General features: G+C 53.6%; 6 protein-coding genes across 6 annotated transcripts; 5 read left to right on the top strand and 1 right to left on the bottom strand.

Annotated features, from left to right (window-relative positions):
* Nucleotides 1-2,284: 2,284 nt before the first annotated feature.
* On the top strand, nt 2,285-3,943 carry PDH1 (the record flags this gene model as incomplete). Its single annotated transcript, XM_083194773.1, has 3 exons — nt 2,285-2,371; nt 2,490-3,267; nt 3,327-3,943. 3 exons carry the CDS (start codon nt 2,285-2,287, stop codon nt 3,941-3,943), a joined length of 1,482 nt encoding a protein of 493 aa, XP_083049686.1.
* Nucleotides 3,944-4,406: 463 nt separating this feature from the next.
* On the top strand, nt 4,407-5,237 carry PIN3 (SH3 domain-containing protein; the record flags this gene model as incomplete). The annotated part of the gene is made up of 2 exons (XM_083194772.1): nt 4,407-4,469; nt 4,527-5,237. The coding sequence occupies 2 exons, from the start codon at nt 4,407-4,409 to the stop codon at nt 5,235-5,237; spliced, it is 774 nt and encodes a 257-aa protein (XP_083049685.1).
* A 582-nt stretch (nt 5,238-5,819) lies between these two features.
* Nucleotides 5,820-6,797, top strand: cms1 (U3-containing 90S pre-ribosomal complex subunit-domain containing protein; the record flags this gene model as incomplete). The annotated part of the gene is made up of 5 exons (XM_083194771.1): nt 5,820-6,051; nt 6,123-6,300; nt 6,351-6,396; nt 6,449-6,554; nt 6,616-6,797. The coding sequence occupies 5 exons, from the start codon at nt 5,820-5,822 to the stop codon at nt 6,795-6,797; spliced, it is 744 nt and encodes a 247-aa protein (XP_083049684.1).
* Nucleotides 6,798-7,538: 741 nt separating this feature from the next.
* ACO1O0_005348 (uncharacterized protein) lies at nt 7,539-8,507 on the top strand (the record flags this gene model as incomplete). Its single annotated transcript, XM_083194770.1, has 2 exons — nt 7,539-8,245; nt 8,312-8,507. 2 exons carry the CDS (start codon nt 7,539-7,541, stop codon nt 8,505-8,507), a joined length of 903 nt encoding a protein of 300 aa, XP_083049683.1.
* An 838-nt stretch (nt 8,508-9,345) lies between these two features.
* Nucleotides 9,346-9,946, bottom strand: RAC1A (P-loop containing nucleoside triphosphate hydrolase protein; the record flags this gene model as incomplete). The annotated part of the gene is made up of 3 exons (XM_083194769.1): nt 9,346-9,409; nt 9,493-9,725; nt 9,791-9,946. The coding sequence occupies 3 exons, from the start codon at nt 9,944-9,946 to the stop codon at nt 9,346-9,348; spliced, it is 453 nt and encodes a 150-aa protein (XP_083049682.1).
* A 5,578-nt stretch (nt 9,947-15,524) lies between these two features.
* Nucleotides 15,525-16,431, top strand: SOD1 (superoxide dismutase SOD1; the record flags this gene model as incomplete). Its single annotated transcript, XM_083194768.1, has 5 exons — nt 15,525-15,537; nt 15,794-15,973; nt 16,043-16,194; nt 16,251-16,347; nt 16,409-16,431. 5 exons carry the CDS (start codon nt 15,525-15,527, stop codon nt 16,429-16,431), a joined length of 465 nt encoding a protein of 154 aa, XP_083049681.1.
* Between the last annotated feature and the right edge of the window lie 875 nt (nt 16,432-17,306).

The following is a 17,306-nucleotide window of genomic DNA, read 5'->3' as shown; positions in this document are numbered from 1 at the left end:
ATCACAGTCCTTGGTTACATGGTCCTATTATATACAGCGTCACTTTTCGGGGTTCCTTTGACGCCTCACCGTCGTTGATGGGTCAAGATCCGTTATCCCAGTGAGGCTGAACACGAGAGGGGGCTAAGGTAATACCGGATCTTGTTGCTCCCGCCGCTAGTACGAGTATTACTACGAGTATGTACGTGTGTGACCCGGCAACTCACGGTTCCGATGTCCGAATCCTTGACCGCTCCCGTCCATCACTGGGAACGCCGCCCATTGTCGGACGGCACAGAGTGGAAAGAAGCACGGATACTGCATCTGGAATATAACTCCACGGAAATACTTGCGACTCAAGGCCACCATGTACAAATACTTTGTCGTGGCCCTGTCTAGTTGCCCCCTCCATCGACCACCCGGAAGCACTCCCGAAAATGGTGACATATATTAGTAGTACGTATATATATCTTCGTATCTTGGCGATGATCCGCCTTCCTGGCTGCTATTGCTGTCCATATAATCCACACAGGCCTTTAGGTACGCCATTACTCATATAACACTCATCATCTGAAGGTCTAAAACTACTGGAGACCACAATGTATCTTTCTTCAAACACCAGAGGTTACTTGATACTACGATCTACTTCTATCCTCTCCACGAGAGCCCGGCATTCAAGATCGGCCAATTGGAATGCGAAGCCGCGCCAGCAAGTTCTAACGGTCGTCCCCTGGACCGTCAAGGGGCATTAGGGCCCCCATCCCAGATCCGATTACTGAACTGGTTAGCCCATCTGCGGGACGGGTATGCGCAGCATCATGCTAGTATACTAGCATTAACTGGACAATGCTTGCCATGTGGTGTTTATGTGGGTCGATTCGATGCAGAGTTTCTTCTTCTTCGCAGATGCGATATTACAGCCCAACTTCAACACGCATCCGAAGGCCTCGACCCGTTTACAACCAATAAGTTTGTCCTCGGGCCTAGTGTAATCGTACAGCCACAAGTCCTCCAGCCAATCCTCGCGGGGACGTACGCAATATGCGTCCAAACTAGGTACACTCTGCGCTAACACCTCGAATAATAGCCTCTGACCGGAGGTGGCCATCCAGGCGCGTTCTAACAGTATTGGTGCGGAATCCCTAGGATTCTCCAATTGGAATTCGGGGCAGCAGCTCGACTTACCGCCAAAGAATGTGAACACAAGTCCCATACTGCCCCTCTTTGAATTTCTGTCTAGGCTGCACTTTGTTTGTTGCTGCTTCATTTACATATTTTCTTCTGTAAGAACTCGCTGAGCTGGGAGCTACTCTTGGTTAGTGCCTCCAATTGGCAATCTTCACCCAATGCCATATGGCCTACCCTGGACCCCCCGGGCATTCCTGCACCATGTCAAGCAGCCATTATTGCGTTACCATCGAACAACTACTAATCTACCAAAGAAAAACTTCACACTACTTCGTATGGTGGTCCGCTTACCATACATTACAGTATTAACAGAAATTGATCAATTGACCCTAGTTTTCCAGGTTTAATGCCCTCTGTGGTGTGTCCCGTGGATAGCCGGGCACACGGATGCCTGGGATGTTAGTAATTTGAAACATCGAGGGGTCGTGGACATATGGCATTCTAGCATTCCCATGGTGAACGAGAGATTGGATGAAGCTCAATTGATATCAATGCAACGCATGCAACGCACAGCCTCGTCAATCCAATGCCGCAATGGAAAAAAGAGGTCGGCGCCGATCGGTGAACGAGCAAAGCCGACAAGCTCGGCAACTGGTGAATTGCCAGCCAAGCTGGGAAAGCCTATCGCGAAGGATCCCCTGAGCGTTTGCCCCCCACCAGACGCTGACTCGCTGGAGCTGGTGAGGCCTGAGGGGCAGTCTGGGGTCGTCGTTGGGAGCTGGGCTTGGGGGTTGGGGTTCCCACATTCTGATAACCGAGGATAGCCTGCGGCATGCGGCGGCAAACCATATCCCCCTGACCGTCGGTGAAATAGCTCTCCTGTGGCCAGACAACAAACATAAAGTTTGCGTTGTCGTGCGCAACAACTATCCTCCTCTTTGACCTCCCCAATCTCCTCCCGACTCACTGCTACCCCCCAGCTGTCGAGAGAAACATGTCTGCCGTCAATCGCAGCCTGCGCACAGCGTCCAAGCAGCTGCGCACAGCCCGCATCGGTGCAGCCCCTCTGGCATCTGCAGCTCGCTCGGCCTCCTTCGGTGTTGCCCGTGCCAGCTCGACTCCATCATCACACTCCAACTTCTCAACATCAGTCGCCAGGAAATCTGGAGCGCCCGCCATGCCTTCCGCCCCGCGAGAGTACGATCCTGAGATCAAGGACATTGCCGACTATGTCGCCAACAAGCCAATTGACTCTGAGCTCGCCGTAAGTAACCCCTTTTTTTGCTCGGTGTTTCTGCGCCCGCCAGCGTTCGCGCCGTTACCCCGCGCTTCGTCCAGCTCTTCTTAACCGCGGCAACGCTGACGCCTGACCTCAACAATAGTTTGACACTGCGCGATGGATTCTCCTCGACACTCTCGGCTGCGGTCTCGAGGGTCTGAGGTTCAAGGAGTGCTCTAAGCTGCTGGGACCTACTGTCCCCGGCACCATCGTGCCCAACGGCACCAGGGTTCCCGGAACCAACTATGTGCTCGACCCGGTCAACGGCGCCTTCAACATTGGTGCCATGATCCGCTGGCTCGACTTCAACGACTGCTGGCTCGCTGCTGAGTGGGGTCACCCCTCCGACAACCTCGGCGCCATCCTCGCTGTCGCTGACTGGATCAACCGCACCAACAAGGCCGGAGGCAACCTGGCTGGAGGCAAGGTCTTCACCGTCAAGGATGTCCTTGAGGGCATGATCAAGGCCCACGAGATCCAGGGCTGCCTGGCCCTGCTCAACTCCTACAACAAGGTCGGTCTGGACCATGTTGTCCTCGTCAAGGTTGCCAGCACCGCCGTCGTCTCCAAGATGCTCGGCCTGAACGAGAAGGGCATCGCCGATGCCGTCACCCAGGCCTGGGTTGATGGCCAGAGTCTGCGTACCTACCGCCACTCCCCCAACACCATGTCCCGCAAGTCCTGGGCTGCCGGTGACGCTTGCCAGCGTGCCGTCAACCTGGCCCTCAAGGTCCTCAAGGGCGAGCAGGGTGTCCCCACCGTCCTGTCCGCTCCCGTCTGGGGCTTCTACGATGTCCTCTTCAAGGGCAAGAAGTTCGAGTTCCAGCGCCCCTACGGCAGCTACGTCATGGAGAACGTCCTCTTCAAGGTCTCCTACCCTGGTAAGTAGAATTCCACGAGCCTAGAGGAAATATGCCCTTTTTCTGACAAACCCTCCCAGCCGAGTTCCACTCCCAGACCGCTGTCGAGGCCTCGGAGCGCATCCACCACCAGCTCAAGGCCATGGGCAAGTCGGCCGCCGATATCAAGGGCATCACTTGCCGCACGCACGAGGCCTGCATCCGCATCATCGACAAGCAGTTCAAGCCCATGGACAACTTTGCCGACCGTGACCACTGCATCCAGTACATGTGCGCCACCATGCTCGTCTTCGGCCGCCTTGAGGCTACCGACTACACCGATGGCGGCGAGGCTGCCACCTCCCCTCTCGTCGAGTCCCTGCGCCAGAAGATCAAGTGCGTTGAGGACCCCCAGTACACCAAAGACTACCATGACCCTGCCCTGCGCACCATCTCCAACGCTCTCACCGTCGAGCTCAACGACGGCACCGTCCTGGATGAGGTTGCTGTTGAGGCTCCTCTCGGCCACCGCCTGCGCCGCGACGAGGCTAAGCCCGTCATTCTCGCCAAGTACAAGCGCCATCTCACCCCTCACCTTAGCGAGAGCCGCGTCCAGGAGCTCGTCGAGCTCAGCCAGGACCCCAAGAAGCTGGAGTCTATGACCGTGGACGAGTATGTTGACCTGTACACTGTCAAGGAGAGCCAGTTTTGCCAGTAGATTGGGGGATATCGGCGTACTTAGATTTTATGTGAAAAAAGAATTTGAATAAAATACCACCACAACTACTAATAATTTGGAGTGCCCTTGATGTGCAAGATCATCATGATGTGCATGCCGCTTTTCCGACTTGTGAACGTTCACGCCACCAGCGCCCAGTGAGACGAGGCTCTTGGCCGCATGCGTGCGTGGACTCTCGGGGATCCGAGACGTGCGGCGGGGCGACAAACAGTGCATAGAGTACGGTGGTGCACTGCCCCAATGTTCCGAGAAGGCTTTGGGTCTAGGTCCAGCCTGTCATCCCATCGCCTGCAATCGCCTGCATTCTTGTCGCATTCTCTCATTTTACTACAGCACACATCTCAACTTCTTTCCTCCGGGGTTGACCTCAGGAACCCATCATCCCACGCAGTCCCTCCCCTCGCTGAGACAACAACCGCAGCCCTGACGGCTAGTCGCCATCATGGTATCCGCCGACCGCCAGACCATCATGGAGGCCAATCGGTCGCTCCGCAACATCAAGAATGTGAGTCCGGCCGCCAAAGGTCCGGCGTAAGGTATGGCCCAACTGACCATCTTGCAGGAGCTGGAGAACCTTCTCGAGAGGGGCGTTATCGACGAGACCGTCTACGACAACATCCACTCAGCCCTCCCCGAGGAGTCCCCCCTCTCTGGACCCCTTCGCACCGCGACGTCTAGCAACGCAACCCCGATCCGCACCCCCAACCCGACCAGCGGGCCGACCTCGCCCCCTACCCAGGCCTTTGCCAACCTCGACGTCAACAAGTCCAAGTCGCCGGCCCCTCCCTCGTACGAGGACACCCCGCCGCCCAACCTGCCCACCCGCAAGACCGGCAAGCCCGTCATCGCGCAAGCCCGGGCGCTGTACCGCTACGAGGCGTCCGACGCCCGCGACGTCTCCTTTGAGAAGGACGACAAGATCTCGGTGCACGAGTACATGAACGAGGACTGGTGGATGGGCCAGAACGATCGCACCGGCCGCGAGGGCATCTTCCCCCGCAACTACGTGCTCGTCGAGCACCAGGAGAAGGCCCCGGTCCCGCAGTATGGGTACCCTGCCCAGCAGCAGCAGCAGCAGGCTGGCGGGCCCCCGCAGCAGCAGAACCCGTACGACTCGAACGTGCCGCCCATGGCTGTTGCCGAGGGCGACAAGACGGAGGAGCCGAGCAAGGCACAGCAGTACGGCAAGAAGTTCGGAAAGAAGATGGGCAACGCGGCCATCTTTGGTGCTGGTGCGACGATTGGTAGCAATATTGTCAACAGTATCTTCTAAGCAACTCGATTTTGGCACTTGGTCACGGGACGTATCGGAGTTTGGGCATTGGAAGAACGGGCTATCATTGGACGGGCTGTTGTTTTATTGAATCTCTTTTGTAATTTGGAAGACTGAATTTATCCCCCGTGTAGTCTGTTATGACTGGGAATACAGTGAGTCTTTCTGGGAAGATGAGAACGAACTCATACGGGCATCGAAACGCTGGAACTTGTGGGTTTAATTCCAACACTATTATCTAGATCATGGGCACATTTGAGGCTGGAAAATATCTGGAACACAATTTATATCCCCTTATTCATCAGGTATAAGCTGAGAGCTAGCAGTTGAGGATAGCAGGTTAGGTGTAGCATTGTACAAGTATATATCGACGAGTGAAGACAGGGAGCAAGAATGAAGCCCGTTTCTTGTCCAGGCATTGGATCTGGTAGGTGGGTCGAAGTGATTGGCCAATGGGCCACATGATTGGTTGGGAGCCGTGCACTGGCTTCCCGCCAGATTCCCACCATCTCAGTTCTCAGAGCTAAGTTTTCTTACATCGACACAAGTACCAGGACAGTCTTGTGATCAAAGGAGCCAAGTATGTCTAATACCAAGAAACGGGCGGCCGAGGGCGATGTGCCTCCGGCCAAGAAGGCCAAGAAAAAGAAGAAGCAAAATTCCGAGGAGGATGACCTTCTCGACACGGAACTCAGCGTCAACACGCTGTTTTCTCGCATGGACAACCAGCTGCTTGCCGACTACCTGGCCCAGAAGACGACTCGCTTCGGAACCGACCTCAGCCCTGTAGAGCTTTCGGATCTCACAGTTTCCGGTAAGACAGAACCAATCAGCAGTCTCTTCTTGGCTTAGTGATTGTCAATTTTTGCTGACTCTTTACCGCAGCTGGCTGCATCAAAGACACCTGCTCATGGGAGTCGCCGAGAACGCTGTCTAACCTCGCTGACTTTATTGAGAAGTTTACCGAGGACAAGGAGAGCCTGAGGAAGCCTCCGGCTAAGAAGGGATCCCCTCACACACTCATCGTGGCAGGGGCTGGCCTGAGAGCCGCAGATGTCGTTAGGTGAGAATGACCCCTGGCTTAATCCTTCAATCTATGCTGACTACTTCAAGGGCTGTGCGAAAATTCCAGGGAAAGGACAATGCGGTCGCGAAGCTGGTAGGTGTCCCTTTAATAGAACTGTATGGTGCCAGCTGCTGACTTATCGCAGTTTGCAAAGCACATGAAGGTCGATGAGCAGGTCAGCTTTCTGAAGAACAAGAAGGCTGGCGTTGGCGTTGGCACTCCCGCAAGATTGAAGGAGCTGATTGAAAATGGTGAGGAGAATATGAATCTCTGTTATCAGGCGCAAAGAATGCATATGCTGACCGTTGGTAGGCGCCTTGGGTCTGGATAATCTCCAGAGGCTCATTGTTGATGCTTCCCATATCGACCAGAAGAAGCGGGGAGTCATGGATATGAAGGACACCATGATACCGCTCGCCCAATTCCTCTCACTGAAAGAGTTCAAGGAGCGCTACGCAGACGAGGAGAAGCCGTTTGCCCTGCTGTTCTACTAGATACCCATTGGATGCCAACATTTCGTTCTCACCAGGCTCACAAGGCTCACCAGCTCACTACAGATGTTGAGCCGGCAAGGCCTACCTGCATCAACCGGTAGTATAATCTGCAGGCAAAGTGATGTCTCTGGGTCGGCTTCAAGTAGATCGCCTCGCTCAAATTTGCCCCATGGGAGTTGCTTCTCGCACCCACCTCTGATGAATCCGGAGCCCCTCGCGATACCTCAAACCGCAATAGGCGCTATCAACTAGGAAACACTGCTACTGTGGTAGAGAAAGGATAAAGGGATGGTTCCAGATGCATCATATTCAGATCAGGGAGAGGCATGGTTCGGTTATAGGAGTCCTTTTTGCAAGAAGAAATGGTCATAGATGAGCATAGATTATGGTGGATTTTCTAGGGCTTATGAAGTTAATAATAGAAGCCACTATCTAGACTTTCGCCAAAGCAAGAGTTGAAAAATGGCATTCCTCATACTTTTTTGGGCTTGGCCCAAGTTAATTCCATGCTAGCATTTGTACCTGGTTGAGACATGAGACGGTGAGGCCCCTCCCCCGCATGAAAGTGGGTGTTGGGTGGAGACTTCAGGGACTTGGGCGCCCCCAAAAACTCGGCAAAATCTGCTGGCAAGAAAAAAAAAAGTTGAATTGAGTGCTCTCCTCCACGCATCACCACAACAACCAGCCTCTTTTCCCACCCAAGTTAATTTCTAGGTGAATTTTTCAGCACAAACCCTGAAAATGAAGAGCAAACGCGCAAGAGAGGCCGCCGAGGTCGACGAGAGCCCGGTCGACGTTGTGGCCGAAGTCCCTGCGAAGAAGCGGAAGCGTGACGGAGACCAGGAGGACGACACCACCGCGGTGAAGAAGAGCAAGAAGGATAAGAAGGACAAGAAGGATAAGAAGAAGGACAAGAAGGAGAGCAGGAAAGAGAAGAAGGAGAAGCGCAAGGACCTGCTGAACCTCCCCGAAGAGGATGAGGCTCCCGAGGAGCAGGCCGAAGCCCCCGTCGCTCCCGAACCTGAGGCCAAGGCCAAGGCTGTGAACGGTACCGACAAGGACAAGAAGGATAAGAAGAAGGAGAAGAAGGATAAGAAGAAGGACAAGAAGGAGAAGGAGAAGGAGAGCAAGGCTAAGGAGGCAACCAACGGCGAGGAGAGCCCCATTGACCTCGACGCCACCACGGCCACCAAGGCCGACCGACATATTGTCTTTGTGGGCAACCTGCCCTTCAGCGCGACGGCGACGACCATCTCGGCCCACTTCGCGTCGCTGTCGCCCATTGCGGTGCGCTGCCTCAAGAACAAGGACGACGACAACCCATGCCGCGGCATCGCCTTTGTCGAGTTCGGCAAGGTGTGGCACCAGAGGACGTGTCTGGATAAGTTCCACCACTCCATGTTCAATGACGGCGTGTCCGCCCCTCGACGGATCAATGTCGAACTGACGTACGTACCCTGCTTGATATGCATCTTTGATTTTTAGAAATTCTATGCTGACATGACATGGAACAGCGCTGGCGGAGGCGGCAAGACGAAGCAGCGACAGAACAAGATTCGTGAGAAGAACATCAAGCTCGACGAGAACCGCGCCAAGCGTATTGAGAAGGAGAAGACAACTAAGACGGAGTCGAAACAGCAGGAGGCCCAGTCCAACATGGAGGATAACATCCATCCTAGTCGCAGGGGCCGTGTCCCTGGAATGGGTTAATTGAGCCGCCTTAGTTTTCAGTGGCATTTTTTTGGGTCAACACGCGTGATGTGGAATGGTTATTTATCTTTGGTACAGCTGTGAATGGCATAGAGAAAAGAGCAGAGGCTTTGCTTTGCATCATATAGAGATGAGATACCCCCTAAGGAATTGGACGGATGTTGAACCTCGGATGGAAGTAATCTACGGCTGTGATTCATTGTTTCTGGGGCTATTAGTCGAAGTTGAACAAGACGACGACGAAAGGTGCCATCCATGTATATCTACAGGATATAACAAGGCGAGGAGAACAAAGTCTAGGATATCTTTTAGCCTAGGGGGGTAGAGAGAGAAAGACAAGGAGATGCAAAATTCCATTGCCAGACGCCAACGAGCAGCAAACTCATGAATCTTGCAAACCCATGTAAAAAAATAACAAGCAAGCGTAAAAAGAGAGAAAATGACAACAAGATAGTCCACTTCTTTACACCTCCCTCTCCCCTTGGATATAGACCCTCTTCATCCATCCCAGCAAAAAAGAACCCAACCTCCCAGCTACCTTATCCCAGAGCAGAAGCCGGAGGGCAGATCACCGTTGCAGCGGAAGAAGTTGGAGTTTCGGCATTAAAGGCGGCGTGGCTTGGAAACCCTCGACTACTTCCGTAGGCGTAACATTAGGGGGGGGGGGCGTCTTGTTCTCATCCGCCCGCCAGGTCTAGTTTCGGCATCTTTCATCAAAATTCCGCGTGGTGTCAACAATATCGTCTAGGGTATAATCGTCTTGGATAAATCGACCCTTCGTGTCCAAGCTGGCGTTCGGGGGGTCCATGCCGCATGCCGCCTGATCGTCGTGGCGAGTTTACAGGATCGAGCACTTGCCGCGCTTCCTGTTCGACTGCTGAGGGCGGGGGTTGAGGACGGCGCTGGATTCAAAAAGTGGTTAGATTTGGGAGCTTATATATATATATATATATATTGGTAGGAGGCTTGGGGACTGGGAGCTAACCGGATCGCCTCGTCGAAAACGCTCTTGAGGTTGCGCTGGGTGAGGGCGGAACACTCGAGGTACTTGTAGGCCTTAATCTCCTTGGCACAGGCCAGAGCCTGCTCGTACGAGACGGGTTCCATGCGCATTTGCCGGAGGGAGTCTAGGGTGGCGGGATCTTCGCGAAGGTCGAGCTTGGTGCCGACCAGGATAATGGGGATATTCGGCGCATGGTGGTCGATCTCGGGGAACCACTAGAAGTCGACATTGTCAACGCGTGTCACGGAGATGGTGCAACAGGGTTGGAGGATGATGATACCTTGGCCTTGACGTTGTCGAACGACGGCGGGCTGACGATGGAGAAGCAGATAAGAAAGACGTCCGTCTGGGGGTAGGATAGTGGTCTCAGGCGGTCGTAATCTTCTTGACCGGCGGTATCCCACAAACCGAGGCTGATGGGCTTGCCATCGACCATAACACTCGCCGAGTAGTTATCGAAGCTGCAACGGCCAGGGGTTGTCAGTTTTTAGAGTTCGCACGATCGAGGGGTGGCGTCGGGGAGGGTACTGACACTGTGGGGATGTATTCGCCGGGAAAGGCATTGGTCGTGTAGGAGATGAGCAGGCATGTCTACGAACGATGTCAGTGGGTGGGTGGTCTACGTGTACTCGGATGTTGTTCAATGACGGACCTTGCCAACGGCACCGTCGCCGGTCACCACGCACTGCAGGAGCGGTCAGCACATGTCGCTTTTCCAAGGAGCGGCCATTGAGGCGGGTGGGCGTGCCTTCAAAGACTGGACTCCAGGCTGGGCCATGATTGTGGTGCTTTGAAAAAGGAAAAGAAGGAAAAGAGGCCCGGCGATTCGTGGTAAGGGGGGAGAATGTCTGGGGGAGGTTCCGTCGCGACGTCGGGGGGTTTAGGCGGGCAGTGGGCTGGGGAGCGATTTGGTGGAAGTCGAGAAAGATCGGGGCTGGCCGTGGCAAGGCGAGGAATGACGGTGAAACGGAAGGGTGGGAGGGTCTGGTTCTGGCGGGATGGTGGAACCGAGGCGAGGGGCGCTGTGTGCGAGTTTCAAGGCTGCCAAGCTGCGTGTCAAGAAGGCCAGCAAGGGGAATCGATTTGGCACAAGGGAGACGAATGAGTTCTCCTTTTGGAAGTTTTGGCAGGGAGTGAGGGGGCCAATGGAGCGACAGCAGCGAGAGCAAAGTCCTATTACTACGGTGCCAAACAAGAAGTTAGGCCACGAGGGTTCCGACGATAAGGCCGGGGAGCAAGTACGAAGTCCACGGGGTTGACTGGGTTCCAATGGTGGTTGACAGGCGACCAGGGGATCTCTCTGGGAGGCTTTCAGGTAGGTTGTCCTACCAGCTGGACCTGGGTGGTTATTGGTGTGGCAAGTGAAAGTGGGGACGGCCCAATGGGACCATCCAGTTTCCTAGCGCTGTCTGCCCTGGGAGCGAACGAGGAGTCTAGGACAACAACCAACCCCTATAGGGGTTACAGGCGATTGTGAAGACTAGATTGGAAGGGGGCTGAGCTGTCGAAGCAGCAATAAAGCCTCAAGGTTTCCTACGATGGTGGTGGATATGTTCTGTTCTGACTGGTAGACCTACTGTAGTCAACTGGTGGGATCAAGGTGGTGGTTGGCTGGCTGGCCTGGCTGTTGGCCGTTGCCAGCGATGCTAATGTCGCCAACGGAAAGGGATGCATCAACCACCAGCGGCTACGAGTTACAGCAGCCAACCACCGACCATAACCGCCCACAACCGCCCACAACTGCTAGGACGTGCTGCTGCGAGCGCCTGTGACACCCATTACTAGCTCTGGGCCTCCAACGTCTGATACACGCTTTATTATTCTGTTTGGGCTGGCGCCAACATGCAAGCCAATTAGTCAAGTAAATGGTTCATCGCAGTTCACGGATAGCTTAGAGATGTGGGGTGGGTAGCAATGAGACGGGATTGATAACACAGGCACAGAAGACAGAGGGGGCAATCGAGACGGAGCAATCAACATAATAGCAGCTGGCTATCTTGAGCATACGAGCCATCATACCCAGCATCTCCTCCTTATTCGAGCTGGTCTGGATACACCATGGTGAGGCAAGAAAAATCGAGACTCAATGGAATACCTACACCCAAATACAAACATACACGCAGGCAAACGCATACACGAAGTCACAAACCCACTCGGAAGTACAAATGTACACGAAGGTCACAAACTCTATGTATGCCCGCACATTAGGCAAGGTCCGCAAAAGCTGCAATGATGGAAAATCGCCGCATCGCCGCACCGTGATGTATATTTCCACATATCACAGATATAATCAATTATATGCCATCTCTTACTACAAGCGCTGCTATGAGCGCTGCTACTATCTATATATCAAATAGCAGACTGTATCTTCCCTGTCTATTTTTATGTGGGCTATTGCTGCCTTTGACTGCAACGGTTGCTATTAACTTGTTAGAGGCAGAAGAGACGAGATCGCGTCGACCTACTTTCGAGGCACGAATTCCCGTGTAATGGGCCAAGGAGGGGCCACATGATAGGGACTTATAAGACCAGTCCTTCCCGTCAAGACTTGATATTCTTCAGAGATCAACACAGTCACCTTATGCCATATAACTGCAATATCGCTGCTATATTGCCGATAACGTGCCTCGTTATACCTCTTCACTCTCCTCCGTGTATCTAGTCTTGTTAAATGATTATAATATACGTATAAATATAGATTATAATGCATACACAAATATAGATTATAATACATGCCTAAATATAGATGATAATATAGGTATATATATATATATATATATATATCGTTATTATATAGCGTTTTCCTTGAGTTAGAGGGTTTTTATTATTATAGCTTTTATGGATCTTGCTCAATATTTGACCGTATATATGCGGATACGTATACACACGGAGTCACAAACCTACACAAGATAAGATGTGTGGGACACAAACCTAAAACATTATTACACTTGGCTAGAATATATATCTATATATCTGAGCCAACTGGGAGCCCTCCCGTCACTTATCATTCTTCTCTCACTTTCCCTTCTCACTGTACTTAAAGTCAAGACATTTGATCACCTCTACACCACGGTACCAGCCAAAAGCACCAAACCGGCCAAAATGGCCTCGCATTTCTATCGTCACCATTGAGCTCCGGAAGCTCGAGGCGATCACGCCGCCAAAGAGAGACCTCGTCAGATGAGAGCGCTTTAGGGGTTTTTGGCGCTTCCTGCACCAGATACCGTGCCGGTGCACCGCCGGTCCGATCTCTTCCCCTACAAAACATAAATCTAAAGCCATCGTTTGGGGAAGCGACAATCCAGACAATCAAGGAGCGCATAGGCGATATTATGAGGGAATACAGCGTCCCCAGGCCACCAAAGGCCCCGGAGAGCGAGGAGTTCATCGATTTCGGATGGGACGTTTATGACGATGAAGATGAAGATGACGACAACGCGCACATCGAAGTTGTCTCCAGAATGATCCCCGGAAACCCAGACACGGAGCGCCCCACGGTTTTGATCACGGCCGAGTGGAACGAACAGTCCTCGGGGATCTGGGATAAGGTCGTCATAAAATCCAAAATCATGGCTGACGAGATGGTCTCCCGCGGCCAACTAAGCACCACTTTTGAAATTGAGATGATTGCCACGCAAATTGCGTGGCCCATGTACATGGGCGTCATTCGCAACCAGCCATACCTGGCCTCTCAATGGCCTGTACTCGCCCAAGGTATTACACGATACTGCAGTCGGACTCTCGCTCGCTCGACTTCATGAGGACTATATACCTCTGCAGGCTCGGGTACCTTTCTCAGAGCAGCGATCAGAATCCTATGACAGTTTACATTGCTGTGGATTATGACTTTCCTGAGGACGAATGGGGTCCCGTTCTGGAGCGCATCGAGGGCTACGTCCACAGCTTTCGAGCCGATCTCCGAGTCCATCTCGAGCACAACACATGCGAGCGCAACGTAATCGGGCGACTACAACCATCAGGACCCACTGTGCTTAATTTGAAGGAACGGGAGCCTTACACTTGGGGGTCGCTCTAGGTGCAGACATCGGGTCCGTCCTGTATCTACGGGACCGTCTGGGAGAGAGGCGCCACGCTGGGGTTGGGACCCTTGGCTGCTTCGTCGACATCAAGACACACGCGAATTCCGAGTGGAAACGGCTAGCGCTCACCAACTACCATGTGGTCCGTCCCGCCTTGGGAGCGCTGGTCGTAGGAGACGGCGGCGGCGGGGTTGAGCTCATTGGCCCAGACAGCCCTGCACTTAGAGCAGACCGCGAAGGTCTCAAACCTTTCCAGTCACCCTCGGTTTTCATAGAACACCCGTCACGAAGGAGGCATAATGGGACTTTGGTCAGTCTCGAAGAGCGCATCGAACGCGGCGAGGCACGTGGGGCCAGTACCCAAGTCCAATTGTTGAGAGAGATCCATACTGCAAAAACGGTGTTTTTTGACAATGGGCAATATATTTCGGGGAAGATATGGGCGGCTTCAGGATATCTGCGTCGCTCTGGGAACAATAGCAGGATAGACTGGGCGTTGGTTGAAGTCCACCCCAGTCGGCCAAGTTCCAATGTCCTCCCTTCACTTGACACATGGCCGGGGATTGGAGACACCCCTGAGAATGCTGGCTGCGGTCCAGATGGGCGACTCCGTCTCGACACCCGAGGACCTCCTGTGGAAGAGTTTCTGTCCTGGGACTTGGCCTTCAAAGTCGGCGCAGTGACGGGCCCTACTGTCGGGGTCTACAGGGAGTTCCGCGCGATGACCAAGTATGCCAACGACAAGCACCTCAATGTACCACCCAGCATGGAACACGTTGTCTATGGCAAAGACGGGAAGCATTTTGGCTTACTGGGGGACTCTGGCGCTGCGGTTTATAACCAGAATGGTCTGTTCGTGGGGATTTTGTTCACTGGACTTGTTCCTAGACAGACAGACAAGGAGAATAATACCTATGTTACCCCGATCGAGTATGTCCTTGAGGATATCAAGGCGTTTACTGGAGTGGCTAGTACTCGTTTGGCTCCGGAGTAGCCTCTCGTTATGTATAGCTAGTACTCAGACAATAGAGTTGTTCTGTTCTATTTTGGTAATAGAACCTGTATGCTAGCTTCCGAACGTGGAGTGGGTACAGTCGCACATTAGGCAAGGTCCGCAAAAGCTACAATACTAACAGAAAAACTCAAACTCGAGGAAAACGCTACTCCGTACGGATACACAGCAACGATATATATTTGGACGCATATTATAATCTATATTTATACGTATATTATAATCTATATCTATACGTATATCGTGATCTATATCTATACGTATATTAAAATCTATATTTATCCGTATATTATAATCTATATTTATATACAGCTTTTGCGTACCTTGCCTAATGTGCGATCGTGGCAAGTGGGACTAGGTCCAGGTCAATAGCCGTTCGGAAAACAGCCTCATGTTTCCGGGGAGGTCAGCGTGGCCGAAGCGCAGAACCTTATCGTCTTTGCGGCAAACGCAAGCTCGATTTGGTAGAACCGAGGCAGATATAATACGTCACAGGCTCAATGTGTGACTAGCATGGCGCTTCTCGGCTGTCCATGTGCATCCATCGGCCGCCGAGCTGGCCGTCGGAAGCCGTCGAAAAAGCACGGAATCAACTCGTTCGTTGAGCCCATGGAACCAAGGAGGGAGGTCAAGCCCAATCCGGTGCTAGGAGGGTTTGTCGGGGAGGGTTTGTCAGCGATGGGAGCAGCAGCGGAGTTCCGCATCCATGACGACCTATGACGAAGCGGGGCATGGCGGGATGGCGACCGAGGGGAGAGAGAGCTGAGAGCTCAAGCAGCTCGAAAGTCCCCTCACTCCCCTCTCCCAGATCCTCGTAACTCCGGCCCAGTATATTACCACTCAAAACTCTGCGACGTCTCTCCACTTCTCGCCTCCTCATCCCTTCCCTTTCTCTCAACTCATCGCCAGGTCTCCAGGAATCTTCAAAAGCCCAGGAACAAAAACCACAAACAACCATCAAAATGGTCAAAGCAGGTATGGAACCCCGCAGTGTCTGTCCACGGGGACGCAGAGCCACTTTATACCGCTGCCGCCACACGGGCGAGCGCGTTTGAGCGGGTTTCTGGCGTTGCCATTGGGATTCATGTCGAACCTTGATGGCCACTACCGCGCCCCCTTGGATTAGCCCGACAGTCTTTGTCTACCCTGTTGTCCTCTCTCTGCCTACTTATAATCCAAATCGGGCAGGGTCATGGAGCGCTTCGGCTAACCAGCCCCCCCTCCTGTGCAGTTTCCGTCCTCCGTGGTGACGCCAAGGTGTCCGGCACCGTCATCTTCGAGCAGGCTTCCGAGTCGGCGCCCACCACCATCACCTGGGACATCACCGGCAACGACCCCAACGCCAAGCGCGGCTTCCACATCCACACCTTTGGTGACAACACCAACGGCTGCACCTCCGCCGGCCCTCACTGTGAGCCCAAGCCCCAGACCGACCCCCTCTGTCTTCCGGCGCGCGCCGCTGACCTGAGGCTATGAACAGTCAACCCCTTCGGCAAGACCCACGGTGCTCCCACTGACGAGGCCCGCCATGTTGGTGACCTCGGCAACATCGAGACTGATGCCCAGGGCAACTCCAAGGGCTCCGTGACGGACAAGCTCGTCAAGCTCATCGGCCCCGAGAGCGTCATTGGCGTAAGTCGAGGGGAGGATGTAGACAAGGTATACTGAGTACTGACGGAATTTTGCAGCGCACCGTCGTCGTCCACGCCGGTACTGACGACCTTGGCAAGGGCGGAAACGAGGAGTCTCTCAAGACTGGCAACGCCGGTCCCCGTCCCGCTTGCGGTATGTTCCTCGGATTGTTCTTGGAGAGTTTAGCTGTGATGTGATACTAAGTCTATTCTAGGCGTCATTGGCATCTCCTCTTAAGCTGGGAGAGCTTGAGTGAACTGCTGCAGGGCCATGAAGCTCCGAACCGAGAGTCCCTTTGAATATTGCGAAAAAGCATTTGCGCCATCTTCGATAACTGCTGTAGCATTGATCAATTGAATGAATGGTTCTCTCGAGATCAACTTGGTGATCCCACCTATGCAGCTGCCTGTGTGACGTACATACTAGTTAGGAGTACTTACCCGAGCAGGCCACGGCCTCGGAACGTGGAAGGTCGGATGTTACTACCATGAGGGGCAAGCCGTGTCGCATAGCGACGGGGCCATGCACGTCGGCAGTCCGACAGGTTTCGGGTCCCTAGGGGTTGCGGCGGAAAATTGTAGGTTAAGTTTGGGAGCACATAAGTAGAAGTGACGCAGCCCTGGCCGAGTTCAACGTGTCAGATGTCGAATGGGTGTGGTCGTGTCTGGGCCAGGTTGCGATTCTAGGTGGAATCGAGCGCCCCTCCCAACAGCGCGGTGCCCCTCTTGGCTGCCCCGCGCGTAGGAGCGACCCATGCATGCCCCTGGCAGGCTCGGTGAGCTGATGGCCTGTTGAGCTCTGACCTGACAGGAGGTGCCAGGTCCCCACACTTTGGCCTTTGGCTGGGGAAACCTGTTCGGGACACCTTTCCACACGCCACGAACTACGAGACACATTTCCTTCACCCCAAATTCAATATCCCTACCTACCCCAATTGGATCCTCTTCTCGCTGGCGACTTGCTCTGCGAAAGTCGGCAGTTCTGTCTCCTACTCTCCCCATCTCCCTGGTAAGTTGAGCTGATCTGTTGGTACCTACAAGGCGGTCACCGCTACAAGTTATCGAGCTCCTGGTTCCAACATAACCGTGTGGAAGAAGCCGCCCTCCAATTCC

Source organism: Amphichorda felina (genome assembly GCF_050947745.1).
Source record: "Amphichorda felina strain 45539 chromosome Unknown scaffold_5, whole genome shotgun sequence".
In the NCBI taxonomy this organism is placed as follows: domain Eukaryota; kingdom Fungi; phylum Ascomycota; class Sordariomycetes; order Hypocreales; family Bionectriaceae; genus Amphichorda; species Amphichorda felina.
The sequence above is the reverse complement of the archived record's forward strand: the minus strand, read 5'-3'. Positions and strand labels throughout refer to the sequence as shown.